General features: G+C 43.8%; 2 protein-coding genes and 1 long non-coding RNA gene across 3 annotated transcripts in view; 1 reads left to right on the top strand and 2 right to left on the bottom strand.

The window, feature by feature from the left end:
• Window positions 1-311, bottom strand: part of ankrd12 (ankyrin repeat domain 12) — a 51,114-nt gene extending 50,803 nt beyond the window's left edge. Inside the window, exon 1 of the mRNA XM_069191616.1 lies at window positions 206-311. The gene's annotated coding sequence lies outside the window, so the exon portion shown is untranslated. The remainder of the gene's footprint in view (window positions 1-205) is intronic.
• Window positions 119-4,092, top strand: LOC138239456 (uncharacterized). The gene is made up of 2 exons (XR_011189952.1): window positions 119-201; window positions 1,087-4,092. It is a non-coding gene; the product is annotated as an uncharacterized lncRNA (long non-coding RNA).
• On the bottom strand, window positions 2,957-16,914 carry ndufv2 (NADH:ubiquinone oxidoreductase core subunit V2). The gene is made up of 8 exons (XM_069191617.1): window positions 16,773-16,914; window positions 15,916-15,981; window positions 9,253-9,315; window positions 7,990-8,106; window positions 5,872-6,040; window positions 4,733-4,842; window positions 3,560-3,636; window positions 2,957-3,142 (listed from the first exon to the last, which is right to left on the bottom strand). Exons 1-8 carry the CDS (start codon window positions 16,812-16,814, stop codon window positions 3,049-3,051), a joined length of 738 nt encoding a protein of 245 aa, XP_069047718.1. The 5' UTR covers window positions 16,815-16,914; the 3' UTR covers window positions 2,957-3,048.
• Between the last annotated feature and the right edge of the window lie 2,781 nt (window positions 16,915-19,695).

The following is a 19,695-nucleotide window of genomic DNA, read 5'->3' as shown; positions in this document are numbered from 1 at the left end:
CCGGGGCCGGTGCGGAGACCGGGCTGGCGGCTCCTTGCGGGGCGGCGAGCAGGGGGTGAGTGACGCCGGCGCCCTGACGTCACCCTTCCGCTCCGCGCTCGGCTGCGGCTGGAATGTTCTGGAACGGCGCGGAAGGGGCGCGCGGAGCGGCGGCGGCGGCGGCCCGTGGGCGACCCGGCGGCCGGGCTTCAGGCGAGGGGGGTACCTGCCGTGCTGCCTCACGGGACCCCGGACTCCTCGGGGCTGGCGCTGTTGGGGGGGGGGGGACGGACCTGTGGCGCAGTGTTATTTGTGTGTGTCCTTGCGCGCGAGCGGGAGTGCGCATGCGCGGGCGTTGTGTTTGTGTTGCGGAACAGGCGTGAGTCACAGCCGCGAGCGCCGCGTCCGTGCTGCAGGAGAGGGGGGGGGGGCGAGACGGCGGCGCGTGGGGCGGAATGGAAATGTCAGCGCAGGGGAACGTGAGGCGCGCGCCGGCAGGCAGGCTCAGTGAAGACCGGTCCTGCTGCTGCTGCTGCACGGCTGAGCTCGTCCCTGTGCGAGCGGCTCCCCCCGGCCACATCAAGGATCAGGATTGCTTTTTTTTAAATTATTATTTCCGAGTCGCTATTTTGCGCTCCAGCGCCGTGGCGGACAGTTCTTGTAGCACGTTGTGAAGTGACCCCCGTGTCCTAGTGCATCCTTGGTCACCAGGACTGCCGTGTTGACAGGCTGTCAGCACAGGGAGTGTGGGGGTGTGCAGGCAGTGAGCAGTGTTCAGAGGGACATCGTCTACAACAGCTCAAGATTTCAGGGTCACGTACTGAAATGATCTCTTTTGAAGGTGGGGGAGAGGGTTTCACCTTTTGAATCCCTCTTCCCTTTAAAAAAAAAAAAGAGGTAGCTGTTCTCAAAAGGACTACACGTGAGCCCCCTTTACGGAGATGAGGCAGTTGTTTACACAAAGGGCTGTGGGTGTGTGGAACAAGTTACTCAGTCATGTCGTTGAAGCTGTTGATGAGGCTTCTTTTCATAAATGAAAGGGCTGATGGGCCAAACACCCTCTTGTAATTGTTCTAAAGAAATGTCTTTTTGCCTTTTTTTTTGTAGCATGAGTCTAGTGTTGGTTTCGCCACCAAAGTCCACTGCAGTGACAAAAGGAGATTCTCTTCGTAGAGACTCGTCGTTTCCTAGTGCATCAGCGCCCCACTGATCTGCAGTGCATGTTTCATCACTGCGTGACCCCCGGCAGAAGTGCCTTAGTTTTTCAGACGTGTTCAAATGCGAGTGGTTTAGGTTAGGAAGCCTCCAGTGTGATGTGATCTTTGATGCCCTAGAGGAGCAGGAGCAGTGTTTTGTTTAGGGAGTCAGTACTTTGGAATGAGCATGGCTGAAGCACTGAAGTGTTGTCTGTGATATCACACCCCCTCTCTTGTATTTCACTTTAAAATATAACCTGGAAAATCAAAGTTACTGTTTTCTCCACTCTGTTGTTCCTAAAAATACTGAACATTAGCTTTTAATGCACTCGTGCGTTCATTTTGACAGTGTAAGTCTGCTACTACTTGGCGATTTAAGCAGTATCCTAGATGTGACCTCGTAACTCACTCTTAATGTGCACTTTCCTACTTAAATGTCAAGTAGCATTGTAATTCTTTGATGTGACATCTCCTGTTTGTCACATTCCTAGAGAAATATTTCTTACCACCAAATCATTTTCACTATGATTGCAAGCAGAATTTCTGTTGCGGTTTGAATTGCAAAAGTTTTTTTTTTCTTACACAGGCCTTGTTTAAAATGACATTTAACAAACTCAAGATCACAGTAAACTTTCGGTATGACAGAAAACATTGGTCATCTTCCCCCATTGCTGAGTAGCAAGCCTTTTAAAACTCAAGAGTTGCCCTCCTAGACTTCAGTGTTAACCTTTAAGTTATGGAAATGTATTTTTAGAATTAAAAGTAATCGGTAAAATAGTGTACCTTAAATTCTTTGAATGTGTGGTCTTTGTAGCAGGTGTTCTGCGTGAAAGAAACGTGGGTTTCAGGGGTTAGAGGCCACAGGAGTTCCAGCTGCTCAAGTAAAACCAATGTGAGCGTGATGAGTCACTGGGTTACTGTGAACTAGGGGAAGCCATTGGAGAGTCGCACTTTCAGAAGAGCTGCTTGCACCTTGTGCATCTGCAAAATAGCCGTTGTTTTCTCTCAAAAGCTGTTTACACAGGCTGCATTTTCATCCAGTTTCTGCCATTTGTCTTCACAATGATTGCTATTGGAAAAGCCGTAATCATTTCTTGTTACTAATAATACACTATTAATTTAATACTAATATGAGAAAAACACTTGGCATTGAAGTGCATTTTGGCTTGAATGGGGTCCAGTGTGTTTTTTTTTTTCCAACTGTCTCTCTTCATTCCTGGAACTCAATCTTCATGTTTAGCCTAGTATGATAATTTCAGCTGTTATTTTACAGACCTTTTCCCTATTGATTTAAATGTGATTCACGACTTTGTATGATGTGAGGTCTTCATCCTCCTATACAGAAAGGACTGTAAACCTTTGAAACAAGTTTGCTTTCAGCATGAAATAGCTTTGAACTGCAAAAGTTTTTTTTTTACCCAGTCTACTGTTTTAGTTCTGCTGTGGATGATGAATTGTCATTGCAATAAAGAGATTGTGTATTCCTTGTATCCAGAAAACTAAAAGATACCCAGTCTTTTTAAGGTTGGTTCCAGAGGTGTTAATTGAACGACCCATGTTGTGCAGTTACTGCAGGTAGTTTGTAAAGCGACGTTGCCGCCTTTTACTTTCCTACCTTTTCATTTAACACCACCTGATGTGGTGACGTGATGGCGTATATTAAAAAAAGCATGCAAGGGAACCAGCTCTCTGACTGGCGGACCAGTATCTTTTTAAAAATGTGGCTCTAGCAGACTAAGCATTTTGTCCGTGCACACCGAGATAAAGCAAACGAGATCCTCTTCACCAGAAATCCTTTATTTACACAATGTTCTCGGGGCCCCAGTTATCGGAAGTGGGGCGGCGCCGCCGGCGTCCGGCCCGATCAGAGCCGTTAGAGATCCGGTCTCACGCCGAACCCGGGCCCGGGGGGGGGTCCTGTCAGAGACGTCAGCCCACCGGCTGGCTCACAGGAGAAGCGGCCACTCCTTGAAAAGCACAGATCAAAATTTGCATCATGACAATAATTGGTCTTAAGAATATCCTACAGGCACGACTAACTCCTACAGATGAGAGAATCTTGCGGTTAAGTGGACAGTTTTTTTTTTTACTGTAAATATTAAAATCTTTCAGTATGATGCAAGATACAAGCAGCACCTTGAAGAGAAACAGATGTGACATCCAGAGTTGCAGTTTCACTATTGAGCTACAGACTAAGTCCGTTATTCTGAACAATTCTTATTGCTCAACTGTTTGTGTTTGGTATTTTTATGGAGCTGAAGTGCCTTTTAAAGTCGGGAAGCCAGCGGCAGGAAGGACAGCTTTGCGAGTGACGTCATGTTCCTCTTTGCTGCTGTGCAAAGATTTCCATGAGCTGATGCTTCACAAAATGTAATGAACCGTACCTTGGACCAGGCACTGGTACTTTTCCACTTTTCAGCTCCTCGATGATCTGCTCAATGTCCTGAGGTTTAAGATCCTCCTGGAAAAATAAAGGAAACAGCATGTCCATCTTAATGTCGCGCTCCGGAGCACTGCTGGGAAACTACCAGCTTGTTTATCCCCTTTTCCTGGCATTCCTTTAATTTGCCACTAACACATCCTTTTTTGTTGTTAATTCTTCTAGTCGGATGTAGCTGCCTGTGATTAACAGACAACACAGGCCTTGTGATCTCGTTTCGCTTCATCTTATTAAATTTCAGCTGCAGAGGTACAGTACATTACTAGCCTTAAATGGGGAAAGTTGAAAATGAGCAGTAAAGCTAAGTCTGCACCCAACGTTTGGATTCACAAACCTTGGAGTTAACTTTTGACCAGCGTGCCATTTGAAACTTGAGTTAAGAATGTCACAAGGATACCCTCCTTCTGCCTCTGTCATATTGTACATGTAAATATGTTTTTTCTGAAATAAAAATATTTAAAAGGGAGCAGTGGTAAAGGATGGATTGGTGCTTGTTTTCTTCAACAGGTGTGCTTATTTAATTGAAGTAAATAAAAATGTAACATCTGGTGTACTTGTTCATAAAAATAATAATAATAATAATGCTTCTTTATTAGCCCTATACAATTTCTTGCATTAGGAATGCGTCTTTTCGCATACCCCAGCTTTTCTCCATGGAGACACAGACACAGAGACAGGGAGAGAAGCTGGGGGTCAGAGCGCAGAGTCAGCCATTTATACAGCGCCCCTGGAGCAATTGGGGTGAAGGGCCTTGCTCAGGGGCCCAAGGGAGTAGGATTCCTCTGCCGGCCGCGGGATTTGAACCGGCAACCTCCCAGTCACAGGCGCAGATCCTTAGCCACTGAGCCACCGCTCCGCCCCAATGTGGGGGGGTTGATGGCATTTATAAACATTCTTAAAAAGGAAGTGTCAGGGCTTTCAGTGACATTTACTCATGAGGCCCATAGGTTATGCCCATATTACAAAAAACTAAAAACACTGTATGGCCTTGGGGGGAGGGGAGGGGGACTGATCCTTTTTCCACGATTGTATAATCTTGTGTTCTTTCTGACCACACCCAGGTTCTTCTATTTTGGAGAATCTAAAAGGCGAGGCGATGTTTCCGGGGCCTGCTTACGTAATAGTTGTCATTAATCTGGACCATCGGGGCATTAACGCAGGCCCCCAGGCACTCCACCTCCGTCAGCGTGAACAGCTTGTCCGGTGTGCTCTCCCCAGCTTTAATACCTGCAAGAAAACCAACATTTCAGCTCGGGGGCACAGAAAGGCCAGTTCTTAAAAAGAAGAACACTTAGAAAACCTCACCTTGCGTGGTGGTGAATGTTTTTTTTATTGTTGTTTCCATACGGTACGACGAACGCATAATAACATTTCACCCACCCCCTCTGCCCCCCTCAATGCTACTCCCTTCCACGTTTCAATTGGAAGGATCCTAAAATATGGTCCTGCAGTGGAACCTACCTGCTCCCCCAGCCTAGCTTCCTAAACCCCCTGGACAAACGCGCTTTGCTGAAAGATCTCATGGCCTCTTGATTTGCAGTCATTTTTTAAAGCGGCCCCGTCCATTCCAGATCTTTTGTGGGCTTTGGATATTGACTGAACCCTCTGTCGGGTAAATGCTGCAGGGAGTGCCTCGCACTTGTGAGAATTTGAGACGTTGAGCCCGACAGTGTGTGCGAAACCTTCAAGGATCACAGCGCTTGGTTGTGTAGCTGTGAAGTTCAAGCCCCAGAGAGCTAGTTTTTGTCTCGTATCTGGAACAAACAGTATCACCTAACATTGACTTAGGGTCTTGGCCGTTTTCACGCTGCCTGAGCACCTGCTTGCTTTGATTTCACTTGGACTGAATGGGTGGTTTCCTGTGACTCGATACTTCTTGTTGCATGTAGGCTTAATAACAAACCACCCTTTTAGGTGCAGAGTGCCAGGTGCCTTAGAGACATACAGATGGCAAAGATGATCTTGAAGTGCAATAAAATTCTTCCTTTCATTTTAGGCCGTTTCACAGCTGTGCACGTTCAAATACCCAGTGTCGCCTGCAAAGTTACGTTCACTTGTACAGTTGAATTTATCAGACTGCGACTGGATTACGCATGCAAAGGTTTGACAGCACAGAATATTGTCTGTTTCAGAAAGCCTGGTCCTTCGTAAGTCTAATGAATATAACCATTTACTGTCGCTTACCATACAAAGTGATATCTGAAACAATGTTTTGAATAAATGATTATTCATAAATTACACAATTCTCCTACTTACCCAGTTTGTTCTGGATGGCCTCCAGGATGCTGTCAGAGTTGCACAGCATGCACGGCGTGGTTGTGCAAATCTGAATGTGGTATTTGCCTACGGGCTTGCGATTGAACATGGTGTAAAACGTAGCGACTTCATACACCCTCATAGGTGGCACATCCAGCAGTTCTGCCACCTGAAACGACGGCATCAAGAGGTACAGCAGCAGTCACTCAATCATACTGCGACATCTTTCCTGACGTTCAAGGGGCCTGGGATCTGTGGTACCTGAAGAGGGCCTTGGCACAGTAAAACTCCCAGAATACAGAAGGACGGATTGTCTTTGCAGCTGCATGCGAGTCGCCTGCCAACTCCCTGACCTCCTCTTGCAGAGGAACAAAAGAACACTGACAGCATAGGCCAGCTCGAGTGTTGAGTTCTACAAAAGGCTTTGTTAAATTACCAGAAAAGATAATTAGCACAGGAACCTAAGAAGTTTATACCTAAAAGAAGCTTATGTTTCTGATAACTGCAGGTATTGTGGGCCAACAAACACAAAATGGTAGTTTCTGAAGTTTCTGCCTTTTCATTAATGTAAAGTAGGCTGTGAGTGGGTTTTAAGTTTGCAAGCTGGCTTTCCTTGAGCTTTATGAGGAGTGTGGCATTGTTAAATTATTTTTACAGGTATTGTGTGGCATTGTAAAATTATTTTTACGGGTATCGCTTTTCCTTATCAACAGTATATCCGATGCTACAAAGATGCAACATGTTTGGTTTTGAGAAGAACCAAACACTCAACCCTTAAAAAAAAATACAATTAAATGTTTTCTTTTGTTTTACTTATTTCTAGTTCCATGATTTTTTCATGAGTTCACTAAGCTGATTGCTAAGTAAACGGATTCACTAGTGAAAATGAGTTTATGAAAATCAGAAGTTCCAGCCTATTGTTCCCTTAAGCAATCCTTTGGGGATACATACTGATAATCTGGAATGGTGTTGAATTAAATTATATGTTAAGATTTATGTCTACTATTAAAAAACATTGTGTTTTCTTGAAATGTTGTTGCCAAATCAATAAAGTAATGAATACTGTAAAAGCAGATAATTGCAAGGTTTCCTGTAAAAAAAAACAACATTGGAGTTCTTGAACTGTACAATTCTATTTCCAAGTTAACATTTGAGACAGTTTCAAGAGGCAAAGTGTACCCAGTTCAGTTCAATTAACTGTAATACAGAATAAATTCTGAATAATGCAGAATAAATCGTTTGTATTAATTCTCTTCCCTGTTGTTTCTCTTTCCCTTGTTTTTTTAATTTGGCCAAGGCTTGGCACTCTCATACTGTCGATTTTCCTCCAGATTATTTGAGGTGCAGCTACAAAGAGCTACAGTAACCGGATCTTCCACTCTCCTTTAAAGTTTCATTGCACCTCAGTGTCTTTGCTATCGGCACATGATTTCTACGATCAGCTTACGAAAAGCGGCTGTTGTTGTTCTGCGACATGTGCCAAGTTTCAATTAGCTTGTTTGTGGGTGGAGAAAAGGGCTCGTAAACAGAGCTCGTACAGGCATCTCGGTGTGAAGAAGGGATGCCTGTGAGCTGGCTATCGTATCCTTGGCAATTGGCCTAACATGTTCAGTGGCTCCCCTGCCTTGTATAAAGCTGTTTGTGTTGTGGCACACGGGGACGGGAAGAAATCCTTAAAACATTCTGCATGCTTTTGTTTTTTTTGGTACAAAAAACAAACCTGGATTCTGAATATTCCTGTGAGAGGTGATCAAAAACAAGTGTCAAGTCATGGTGTCTTTATTTAAGGATAATGTTTATTTACAAATGCCAACATATTCGGGATCTGTATATATACTTGCATGGTTATCGGTATATGAACGGGCAGTGTATTTGTAATTTTGCTCACAGCAAAACGTGGTCATGTTCATGTAAGGTTCTGGTGCGCCCACACCAGGTTGGGTGGGGGTCACAAAAACCCATGAGGAGCTCTGCAAACAAACGAGCAGTGGAAAGACTGAAACTCTGTGGTGTTTTTCTGGGGTGGGAACAAGAAGAGCGTGGACCAGCCTACCCCACGGATGCCTATCCGTCGCACAGACTTCCCCGCACCGCCCCGTATCCAGACTTCCTGCGTACCTTGTTCATGGCCGAGATGGGCAGCCAGCCGTGCTGCCTCTGCGCCAGGTCCAGGACGGGGAGGGTCGCCGCGGCCTGGTGTCCGTCCGGGTAGTTCTGCACAATCGCCTCGGCTCTCTCGGGGGGGAAAGAGGCATGGCCACACGAGTTCAGAAAAAAACTCCAGATACGCAGCACGCGCGAGTTCGGTCCCCCCCCATCAGTTTCAAGTCCCACACTTCCAGCTAGCAGACAGAGGTGCGGTGTTAAATCCACTTTGTACGACTGTAAGTAGAGAGTGAAAATCTGGCATCTTTCCGGCAGGATTTAGTTCTGCTGTAGCACGCCAGTACTGGACGCGTCCGCTCTGGAGCTCCTTCTTGAGAACAGTCACTCAACTTGTGGGTTCCCGTTAAAAAAAGTCAGTTTTTAGTTTTTTCATAATACAATGGATAACAAACACTAAATTGGAATGTTTATTTTTAATCTCACGCCTTTTGAAGTTTCAAACATAAGGCATACTGCCTTTTTCTTCTATCACAAAAAAAGCTGTAATGACTGTCATTAGTTTATGTCTAAAAAGCTTGAAGTTCAATTTAGCCTAGCTAGGATGTAATAAAATAGCGTTTTTTCGATCTTTGATCTCCATGGGGCTCAAATTTAATTCTTAAGTCAACATATGCATCGGTATTCCAGTACGAAGTGAATTTATACCTTCTGCCCAATTTGACCTATATAAAAATCATAGACACAGCATTCTGAACACTTCTCTGAAACACAGAGAATGCCAGTTTCAAGTATTTAACTCAAGGTGATCAAGCGTAATTAAAACTCCATGACTACAACCATCTGTTTGTCATTAATAGTACAGCATAAGCACGAGTCAGCTGTAAAGGACAGTTTTAATGTGATTTATACAGAACCAATAAAGGAAGATCACGAATGGCTACAAAAACTACAGGTCACCCTAGCTTTTACTAGACATCTCACCTTAAGGTGCATAATAAATGATAGACAATGTCAAACAAAAGCTTTTACAAACGATGCTTGCAATCACTAGTGTCTCACAAAAGCACAGCTAGTTATTTGGGTTAGTTAAAGGAAAATCTATTCATATATCTGTGTTTAGTGACAGAACTTTAAATTTTACACCCATGTCCTGGTCTTTAATATAGTATTGTTCTAAACATTGCAAACACAGAAGCCACATGCAGGAAGACCATTCTCCTTTGTGAAACAAAGTGGGGTTTTAAATATATTCTGACGGATCTGGGCTCTTCTTACCTTCAGATTTTCTGGGGTGAATTCAAAAGGGGTGTCTGGGTTGTTCTCAGGGGTGTCCCTGTGCTGATAAAACAGAACCAATTAACAAACAGCAAACAGCTGCTGAAACGCACAGATGGCTGAAGTAAGTCCCCGGACCCAAATAAAGGACACCCTGTGGGACTCCTGAGAATGGGTGTGCTCGGAAAGGTGGCACGGACATCTCCCATGAGACAACGGGCAGAAGCTGGCGAAATAAAATCTCCAGGTGACCTGATGCTCTGTCGTGTCCTGCTCACAGGGCAGTTGTGCCCGTGTGCTTCCCTCGTGGCCAAGGCTGTGAAGAAGTGCAAAATCCAGCCCCTGATGATCAGGGGGTCTGCAAGAACCACAAGGGGGTGGGTTACAACAGCGGAGCAGCGAGACGGGCAACTCTGTGGGGGAGAAGATCGATGCTCCCCGCAGTACAGACGAGCATCTGATCTTCCGGAAAAAAGGAGTTTGAGAGCTTCTACAGCCCCTGTAGAAAGGGCAAATGACTCTCTATTACAGTGGTGTTCACTGCTCAAGTAAGGGCAAAGGTCAGAAACATACAGTACGCCGCACAGCCTGACTCTTAAGAGCTAGCCAGCAGGGAGGTAGGCTAAAACGTCTACTGGAAATATCGCTTTTCTGCACCTCATAAAATGTCGCCACAACGGAAAAGGCCCAGGGGAGAAGGAGCTGCTATAATGCCACAGCTCCTTCTTCTTGTTGTTGTTGTTGTTGTTGTTTTAAAAGGGCTGCTTTCTCACACATGTTTTGTTAGTTACTCATTGGATTTAGCGGAATCTGATTGACTCATTAAATAAACAAGGCTCAGGGCGGGGGCCGAGTGTCTGCGTCTGCTGTGCCAAACTCACAGGCGGTACTTCTACTGCCTTTCTTGAATAGGTTTTCCTTCTTAATTCTACAAGCACTTGGAAGTACAAAACCGTAAAGTGTTTACTTTGACAGCCCATGATGTAGAGCTTTACTGATACTCCTCCCAACGAGACACAGGCTGCCAACTGCAACGTCCTTTTTCCCCCTCATGACATTCCTTAGCTTTCCCTCTCGGGGTGAAAGGTTTTTGCCAACAACAACCTGCTTTGTGGTCACCTTGGCTCCAACAGGACATTTACATGTGCTTTTCAAGATGTCCACACCCAGCAAAGGCCAGATATTTATATAAACCGATCATTTCTGTATTCAAAAATGTCCACATTAAAATAACGCACAACACTAACCGAGCCGCTATTTGCTTATGTACAATGCCTCAGATAGCACTGTTGCTGTCAAACCAGAAACTCTTTGTCAGATAGTGTTATTATATAATATTGTAGATATAATTATCTACAACGTTAGGAAATCGTGCCCTTTAAAATTTCAATCCAAGCACGTGCGAGTAAGAAATTAAACTATTTAAATCACAGGGGGAACTGGCGGAGTTGGCTTTTAAGTACAGACCAGAGATATCTTTTATTTGAATGAAGGAAAAGCAAAGTCTGCTCACATATGGAAACACAATTCACAGCTCTCAAAAGAATCCAATCCATCTCATCACCTTTGACACCAATTTCTTTTTTCGTTCTGTTTCGCTCTCCAGTCTCATCACTCAGGTCTGCAACTTTTAACTTTTATGGTCATAGCTATCTTCACCTGCAGGATTGCCTCTGTTCTTCCCAGAGTTACATAATGCCAAAACACTCGGAGATCTTTTCTTCTCCAGATTCCTCATCACGCTGACAATAACTGGATGTACATTAGGAAGACTCCAAAGCAACACAATGGGAACTATATGTGGCAATTCTGTGTCTGAGCTATTCTGTGTCTTGCATCCTGTGTCTTTGCAGGCACAGGATGGAAGGTAAGAACACACCCTGGACTGAACACCCTGTGATGGACTGGCACACACACGCGTTTGCACACCCCAACACCGTGCACTGAAAAGCCTCACCATTACACTGTTCGTTAATCATAATACCGTATTTTGTAAATCCCAAAAGAAAACATTTAATTCTAAAACACATCCCTTCCCGTTCTGTGAAATATTAAATTCTTGTATGCACCACTGAATTGTTAATTATTTTATTATTGTTGGATACATCAACATAAAAAAAACTAGTTAGCAAATACTGTTGTAATAATCATCATGTTATTAAACCACCTATAAAAATTGTCGAGTAACAATTATCAATTCATTCAATTTCATTCTAATCATATTTTCAATATTTTGCATTTTACAATAACAAAAATCAAGGTAGATACTAACCCCCCCCAAAAAAAATATATTATTTTATTTTCAGTTGAATAGCCTACCAGACTGGCTAGACTATTTATATTGAATAGTTATACTGAATGGAAATTAATGGGCAATACAGAAAAATGTATACATTAAGAAGCAAGTCTTTAACTAGGGCCGATTCAGACAATCAATTCGGTAATTATTATAAATCTGAAGCTAAGCATCACCATCCATCCATTTCCTGAAAGCTTTCTCCAATTCAGTGTCGCAGGGGAGCCGGAGCCCATCCTGGAAAGACACACCCTGGACGGGCACCAGTCCATCACAGGGCACACAGACACACTCCCAGCAGGGCCAGTCATCCCAGAATCCAATTAACCTACCAGTACGTCCGGGGATTGTGGGAGGAAACAGAAGCACCCGGAGGAAACCCACACAAACACAGGGAGAAGATGCAAACTCTTAACACCCCAATTACTTTTTTAATAAATTCTGTTCTTCTCTCTTGGCTCAATACAACAAAGTGACGGTGTTGAACCTGTTTATTTTGATGGAGCCAAAATATGTAGACAGTTGACTGACAGGTGTCCCAAATTGTCAGGTTATTTGCTGTTGGCTAAAATTAAAGAGGTGTCACATTATATCAAGCTACCTCACTTCATTGTTTTTGAGACCACTCTTGAAAGCCATGTTAAAACGTGATGCTGTCACTGCTTGCCAGGATAGTCTCCAGCTCCCCTGCTCTCTGTGTTAGATAAGGTGATTAGAAAAAGGATGGATGGGTGGATAATTTAGGAGTTGTACCTGGCAGTCATATTGTTTTCATGAGAAATGTTTTTAATTAGCATTCATTGTTAAAAGCTCAGTTTAGACTTTGGTGTCCCAAAAGATTAGGAAGGTACTGTATGTAGCAGCACCTAAAATGCAATTTAATTAATCTCTTAATGCAAAACAAGGGATTGGTAATTTTATTTTAAAGCGCCCCATAAAGTTGACATCAGTCTGCCTGCCTAGTAAAGTCACTGGCTACTCTAAGTACCCTTTGCTATTGAACACATCTGTTTGCTCAGGGCACTTTATACACTTCATGTGTTGCTGTCAGTGTGCTTGCTCACAGGCCATTTACGATTTCATCAAATTCACTCTGTTTTTCCTCCCTGAGTCTGTGCAACACATTAACAGTGCATGGGGAATTTCACATCCCACCTCATCTCTCTCCCGCCTCACACATTTACAGCAGCACTGGGGGGAGTTCCACACAGGGATTCCAGCTGGAATTCTAGAATGTGAACTTGAACACTCAGATTTCAACACAACCTGTACAAATATATCTTTCTGTACCTCGTCACACAGAAAGAAACATTCATCACTGGGGAGAGGAAAAGGTAGCGATTGTCACCCTGTATTTCGGTACATCATATTTAGCTTTCCCTGTTTTCAGCCTGCTTCTAGGCAATGTTGATCAATCTTAATAGATGACCGATCGGGGTACATTATAACAAAGGGACTATTGCCAGTGTTTCTGTTGCGATTTAAAAATATTAAAACCCTATTACTCACTGGACGCAAAGGCCAGCAGTGCTCTGGGATTAGAAGGAATATGAGCTTCCCCTGCTGGAGAATGTCAGTAAAGCAGGGAGCTACAACAGCGTCAGACTGAAGAGAACCGGTGCTGAAGTTACGTGAAAGCACGCATGGTGAAAGAAGAAAACTAAGCCATGACATTAAAAAACACTGGAATATATTACACACTGACAAAACAGTAACCGACCTGTTCTTGAAATACCCTACCAATAAAAGTAGACTACCTTTAAAAGATCATTTGGTTAGAATTGGTTACCTAGAGCTGTCTAAACAAACTGTGGCAGTTATCAATGGGTGGGGGGAAAATAGGGCATTGATCTTCAGCTCATGAAACCAGCGTTTCCGTAGGAATATTTTTGTTATAACTGCTAACTGTTCACGAAATTCTCGTTTTTACTGGTCGTAAGCGTTTTTAATGAGGATGAACTTAAAACGAAGTATTATTTCCCCCCTACAATTCAAGTTAATGGCATGTGAAAACAAATAAATTAGATCACCGTTATGATATATTATTTTCCTTCTTGGTAGAGGATACTTTCTTTACTTTTTACGTCTTGTTTTTACTATAAACGCAGCGCTAGCATACTCTGATCACGTTTACTGCAGCACAGTGATAACAGACAGGAATGGAAAATGTGTGCTCACTCCCTTCCCTCTCAGACATCTCACTCTCCTGCTGCCCCTGCGGTTCATCCGGTTCTGTTTCTCCTAATTCCTTTAGCTTTCCTTGTCTGCGAGAATGGAGGGCGTGATAACGTAAGGGACCACTGAGGCTATTTTGTTATTATTTTGGGGCATCACTCTGGTAACAGATGTAAATACTACATATATCTAAATCTTTCCTGACAGAGCCTGGATAACTACAGTGTAGTCCATGATGCACTTCCACATAAACTACAGTTGCCTCTACTGCAGAGACCAATGCAGCTCGGGAGAAACAGACCTGTGGATGATGAAGCACCAGTGAGTGCCCACACTTACTCTAAATCACAGAAGCGCAAATGCTGAACTCATGAATATGGAGGATTTACTGTACTCCATTATTCAAAATGTTTGTAGTTTGGTAATGTATAGAGATGCAATTACTTGGCTGTTTGATGTCTGTTTTATCCTGAACAGAGCTGGGGGGGGGGCCACAGCCCGTCCCGGAATAAAGGCGTGCACATTCCTCCAGCTGTCTTCCGTTTATGACTGATACACATACACATACACATACAGTGTTTAGGCACATAAGGAAATAGCATAACACTGATGTAGTTGGGGATAACACATTCCCAATCTTAAAAGTAATACATTTTAACTCTGAAACCCACTATCAGTTTCAACAGCCCAGCCGATTAGCCGACTAGCAGTCATAAACTTAAACTTATTCTTGAACTACTGTAGTGCAAAATCAACAGGCTCAACACAGGGTGCACCCTGGAGAGGACAGCAGTCCATCACAGGACACACACAGACACACACCCTGGAGAGGACACCAGTCCATCACAGGACACACACACTCACACACCCTGGAGAGGACAGCAGTCCATCACAGGACACACACACTCACACACCCTGGACAGGACAGCAGTCCATCACAGGACACACTCTCACACACCCTGGAGAGGACAGCAGTCCATCACAGGACACACACACACTCACACACCCTGGAGAGGACAGCAGTCCATCACAGGACACACACACTCACACACCCTGGAGAGGACAGCAGTCCATCACAGGACACACACACTCACACACCCTGGAGAGGACAGCAGTCCATCACAGGACACACACACTCACACACCCTGGAGAGGACAGCAGTCCATCACAGGACACACACACTCACACACCCTGGAGAGGACAGCAGTCCATCACAGGACACACACACTCACACACCCTGGAGAGGACAGCAGTCCATCACAGGACACACACACTCACACACCCTGGAGAGAACACCAGTCCATCACAGGACACACACACTCACACACCCTGGACAGGACAGCAGTCCATCACAGGACACACACACTCACACACCCTGGAGAGGACAGCAGTCCATCACAGGACACACACACTCACACACCCTGGACAGGACAGCAGTCCATCACAGGACACACACACTCTCGCACACCCTGGACAGGACAGCAGTCCATCACAGGACACACACACTCTCGCACACCCTGGACAGGACAGCAGTCCATCACAGGACACACACACTCTCGCACACCCTGGACAGGACAGCAGTCCATCACAGGACACACACACTCTCGCACACCCTGGACAGGACAGCAGTCCATCACAGGACACACACACACTCACACACCCTGGACAGGACAGCAGTCCATCACAGGACACACACACTCACACACCCTGGACAGGACAGCAGTCCATCACAGGACACACACACACTCACACACCCTGGACAGGACAGCAGTCCATCACAGGACACACACACACTCACACACCCTGGACAGGACAGCAGTCCATCACAGGACACACACACACTCACACACCCTGGACAGGACAGCAGTCCATCACAGGACACACAAACACACTCACACACCCTGGAGAGAACACCAGTCCATCACAGGACACACTCTCGCACACCCTGGACAGGACAGCAGTCCATCACAGGACACACACACACTCACACACCCTGGACAGGACAGCAGTCCATCACAGGACACACTCTCACACACCCTGGACAGGACAGCAGTCCATCACAGGACACACACACACTCACACACCCTGGAGAGGACAGCAGTCCATCACAGGACACACAGACACAAGCATGTTCACACGGCAGGGCCAAGTTTCCCAGTAGTGTTTAAAATTAAAACATTGTAAGTTCTTACCACAAAGAGCGCTCCTCCTCCCCCAGAGCGCACAGCAGTCTTATGCAGGCTGCGAATCTGCCTGGTCTGCAAAAAAAAAAGAGAGAAAAACATAGCAGTACAGCGATGGGCTCAAACTATTCCTTATTGTTCAACTATTCTTAGTGTCTGTTATTAGCAGATGAATATTCGCGTCAAGTTATAGCGCCTGAGAGATTCAAACGAAGTACAATGCAGATGATAATATACTTTATTCACATGAACGCAAGAAACCTAAACTTAAAATTCGAGCAGCTCATATTGTGCACTTCACACCCTCAAAGACATGTCCACTGAAATATCGTGCACTGTAAAGCTGAAAATCTTCTATACACAGTAGAAGTCAGAATAAAATATTTTTCACATCTTATTCCGTGATCATTTTCCCTCCAACGACATTATGAAACCCAAAGGCATTTTGAGACCCACAAAGTGCTGTATATCTAATTGGATAAAACCTACTTCTTTATACAGCTGATCGCCCTTTCCAGTTTCATCACCAGATACCAGTCCACTGCAGGTCACAACACTTCCAGTCCGCAGGGTAAGGCACGGGCAGAGCTACGTTTTTGTGGGTTCACCGCCCATTCAGTAAACATACACATTTAAACAAAATATAACACCTGGACGTATTAAAGTATTACCCATTGCACATGAAAATAAAAGCAATTTTATTCATTTGCCCTCATGTGAAGGTCACCGTAGCATATTTCCCTCTGTCCTTCATGTTAGACAATTAAGGGCCTACATCTTTACAAAAGCTTTCAAATACAGCCGTTTTAAAAATATGTCCATTATTTTCACCAGAAAGTGTCAGAAAAAAAAGGCACTGCGCTCACCGTAAACGAGACGGCATTTCGGATATTTGAGGATAAGAACATTTCTATAATATTTTTGTCCAACTCTCCTGCTCCGCTGGGTGTCCACACTGACAACAAGCCAGACTCGACGTGCTCCGGCAGCGACTGCGTTAGACTGACGCTAGGAAGAGAAAGAGCACAGAGCAATGGATCAAAATGCTACACGGTAGTCCCGGCTGAGAGTTCTATATAATAGCATTAGCTCAGGACAGGCAGTAGTGTTACAGGCACTGGAAAAACTTGAGATCACAAGAGTACCGGGAATTCATGTTAGAACCACTGCTCTATCTAATACATATCAATGATCTCCATTCTAGACTAGTAAACTAATCAGGCTTGCAGATGATGCCAAAAATGGAAAATTACGTGTATAAATTAAGTGAGGCTGCAAAGAATATTCAAAATAATTTATATAGAATTCAAATGCAGACAAGCACTTGGAAGGAGCTGTTTAATATGTCAAATGCAGAGTGTAATATACAGGTAGCAAAAATGTAAACCTAGAAAATTAAGGACCAAGTAAAGGTTTATTCCATGCTGAACGGAGAAGAAAAGAAACATAACATTTACGCTGTGGAGGCTTCTTTAGGTGTGGAGAAAAAAATTAAGCCTGTCATAAGTAGAAGAAATGCTTATGTCTTTGTGTCTTTGTGACGTCATGTTCACCTTCTAGACTACGTGCAGGTACGATAAAAAGGGAAATGGGTAATGTAGTTTAACAAGTAGAATTTAAATCAGAGAATATTAAGTTAAATTGTGCCCATTGCTTGCTGATACGGGCTCTGTCTCCCCCTCAACCCTGAATTGGAAGAGCAGCTAGAAAATGGACAGATGGAAAGATATTAAGTTAAAATGTGTCCAATGTACTACCAGGCCATGAGTGTGAAGAGTGTGTACAATTCTGGTCACAGCTGCAAAATGGATATTGCTGATCTCTTAATTAGCCAAGAACAGAGGAACCCGATCCACTCCTGTTCTTCAGGGAAAGTTCTGCTCTAACGGATACTGGAAGTTGAACAGAACCGGAAGAAAGAACAGAGTCTTTTCAGTCCCGAACACAGCAGACTATTAGAGCATCTGTTCCAAGTTTTAAAAATCCTCATGGCTCAGAAAAAGGGAACCCAGTGGACTTAGTCCAAACTCTAAACTATGAGGAAGCACATAGCAAACGTAGAACAGGAGGCACTTCTTTATACAACGTGATCTCTGCTTTCAGGAAATAGACGGATGAGTTCCTTGGGTCGACTGGCTACTGAAAAGCAAACACAGCTAGAGGGGTCAAATGGCTTCTCAAGTGTAAACATCCATGTGTTTCTTTGTCTTATTTACATCGGATTAATTCAATTCAATGTAAATGTTTCCCTTTTTAAGTGTAGAATGGCGTATGATTCATTTGAACTTGAAGTTCTTACTGTGTATATCCATTTACGCTGAAGACCATTAACTTTTGTTTTTAAAAAATAAAATATATGCCTTATGAACAATAAATGGAAAATGTTTTCTTTAAGATGTCAGACATTTTTTTATTTTTTTTGAATTTTCAGTGGGGTTTTTATATGCTAATGTTGGAATCCCATAAACTATCAATCGTTTTCATTGGAGATTCTGACGCAATTCTATATTCTGACAAAAAGACTCACTCTTCATTCAATTTAATCTTAATTTTGTGGTCACTGATCTATTCCCTGGAGTTGTTAATTCTTAATTCATAAAGTGTCAAGTATTGTCTGTTCTTCCTGTCACAATTGTTACCAAGCAACAGAAAGTAGCAAATTACCAATACAGAAGCTTTCGATTTACCTCAAAGCCTAACTTTGTTATCAAAACTTTGGTAAGCTTCCATTATCTTTGACTCTTTCATTTAGCCATGAAGTTACAAAGCTAATTCATGAAAAGAGATGTTTTCTTGGTAGCACAAGAAAACCAGCAGTTATGAGAGAAACCTAGGCACATGCATCATGAATAGGTTGTAATGGCTCATGATTTTGCACCCTTTCTGTGTCAGGCAGTCAGTGTGCCTTTTACGTGTGTGCTCTTCTGCTATCAGATGTTATTACACATACACAGTAACTGTACATTGTACAATATTATTAACAGAACCATAGACCACTGAGCAAAGGTAGCCTTTTCCTGCTCATCTACTTTATTTCAGTTGCTAATTTTTCCAAGAATCTCATATAAAATATGAGATCACTTTATTGGCCATTTACAATTTCTTTTATTAGGAAAATGTCTTTTCACAGACCCCAGCTTGTTCTCCACAAGACACACAGACAGGGAGAGAAGCTTGGGGTCAGAGCGCAGGGTCAGCCATTGTACAGCACCCCTGGAGCAGTTGGGGTTAAGGGCCTTGCTCAGGGGCCCTACGGAGGAAGATTCCTCTGCCGGCTGAGGGATACAAACCGGCAAACTTCCAGCCACAGGCGCAGATCCTGAGCCACAGAGCCACCACTCTGCTCTCATCTAACTGATTCCTCAAGGTCAGGGTGTCCAGAATGTCCCATATTCCCACAATCCATTATTTTAAAAAGTGCCTCCTATTCTCAGTTTTAAGTGTACTGTACTTCCTCATAGTTTTGCAGTCTTAATAATAATTCCTTCCACTTATATAGCTCTTTTCTGGACACTCCACTCAAAGAGCTTTACAGGTAAGCCCACCAATATGGAGCCCCACCTGGATGACGTGACAGCAGCCAGAGTGTGCCAGTACACTCCCCACACACCAGCTCTCAGTGAGGAGGAGAGCCGTGTGACGTCTGAAGGACCTGTCTCTCTAATCTCGAGAACAGGTTTATTGGTGGGACTTAGGATATAATCTTTCTTCTGGACCATATACTGCACATATGGCATATCATAGTGAAGGTTCAGGAACAAGATAATATTCTAATTCCCACTAATCACC

This window comes from Lepisosteus oculatus, chromosome 6 (assembly GCF_040954835.1).
Source record: "Lepisosteus oculatus isolate fLepOcu1 chromosome 6, fLepOcu1.hap2, whole genome shotgun sequence".
NCBI classification, from domain to species: domain Eukaryota; kingdom Metazoa; phylum Chordata; class Actinopteri; order Semionotiformes; family Lepisosteidae; genus Lepisosteus; species Lepisosteus oculatus.
Note: the sequence above shows the minus strand (reverse complement) of the source record. Positions and strands in the feature narration are given on the sequence as shown.

Bases quoted from the DNA above. Each gene is read 5' to 3' on its own strand.
- ndufv2 (XM_069191617.1), bottom strand. From the start codon at position 16,814: ATGTTCTTATCCTCAAATATCCGAAATGCCGTCTCGTTTACG. The intron at 9,316-15,915 runs GTAAGAACTTAC...CTGTTTTATCAG, and splicing joins GAGGAGGAGCGCTCTTTGTG to CACAGGGACACCCCTGAGAA. The intron at 3,637-4,732 runs GTAAGCAGGCCC...TTATTTTTCCAG, and splicing joins AGATTAATGACAACTATTAC to GAGGATCTTAAACCTCAGGA.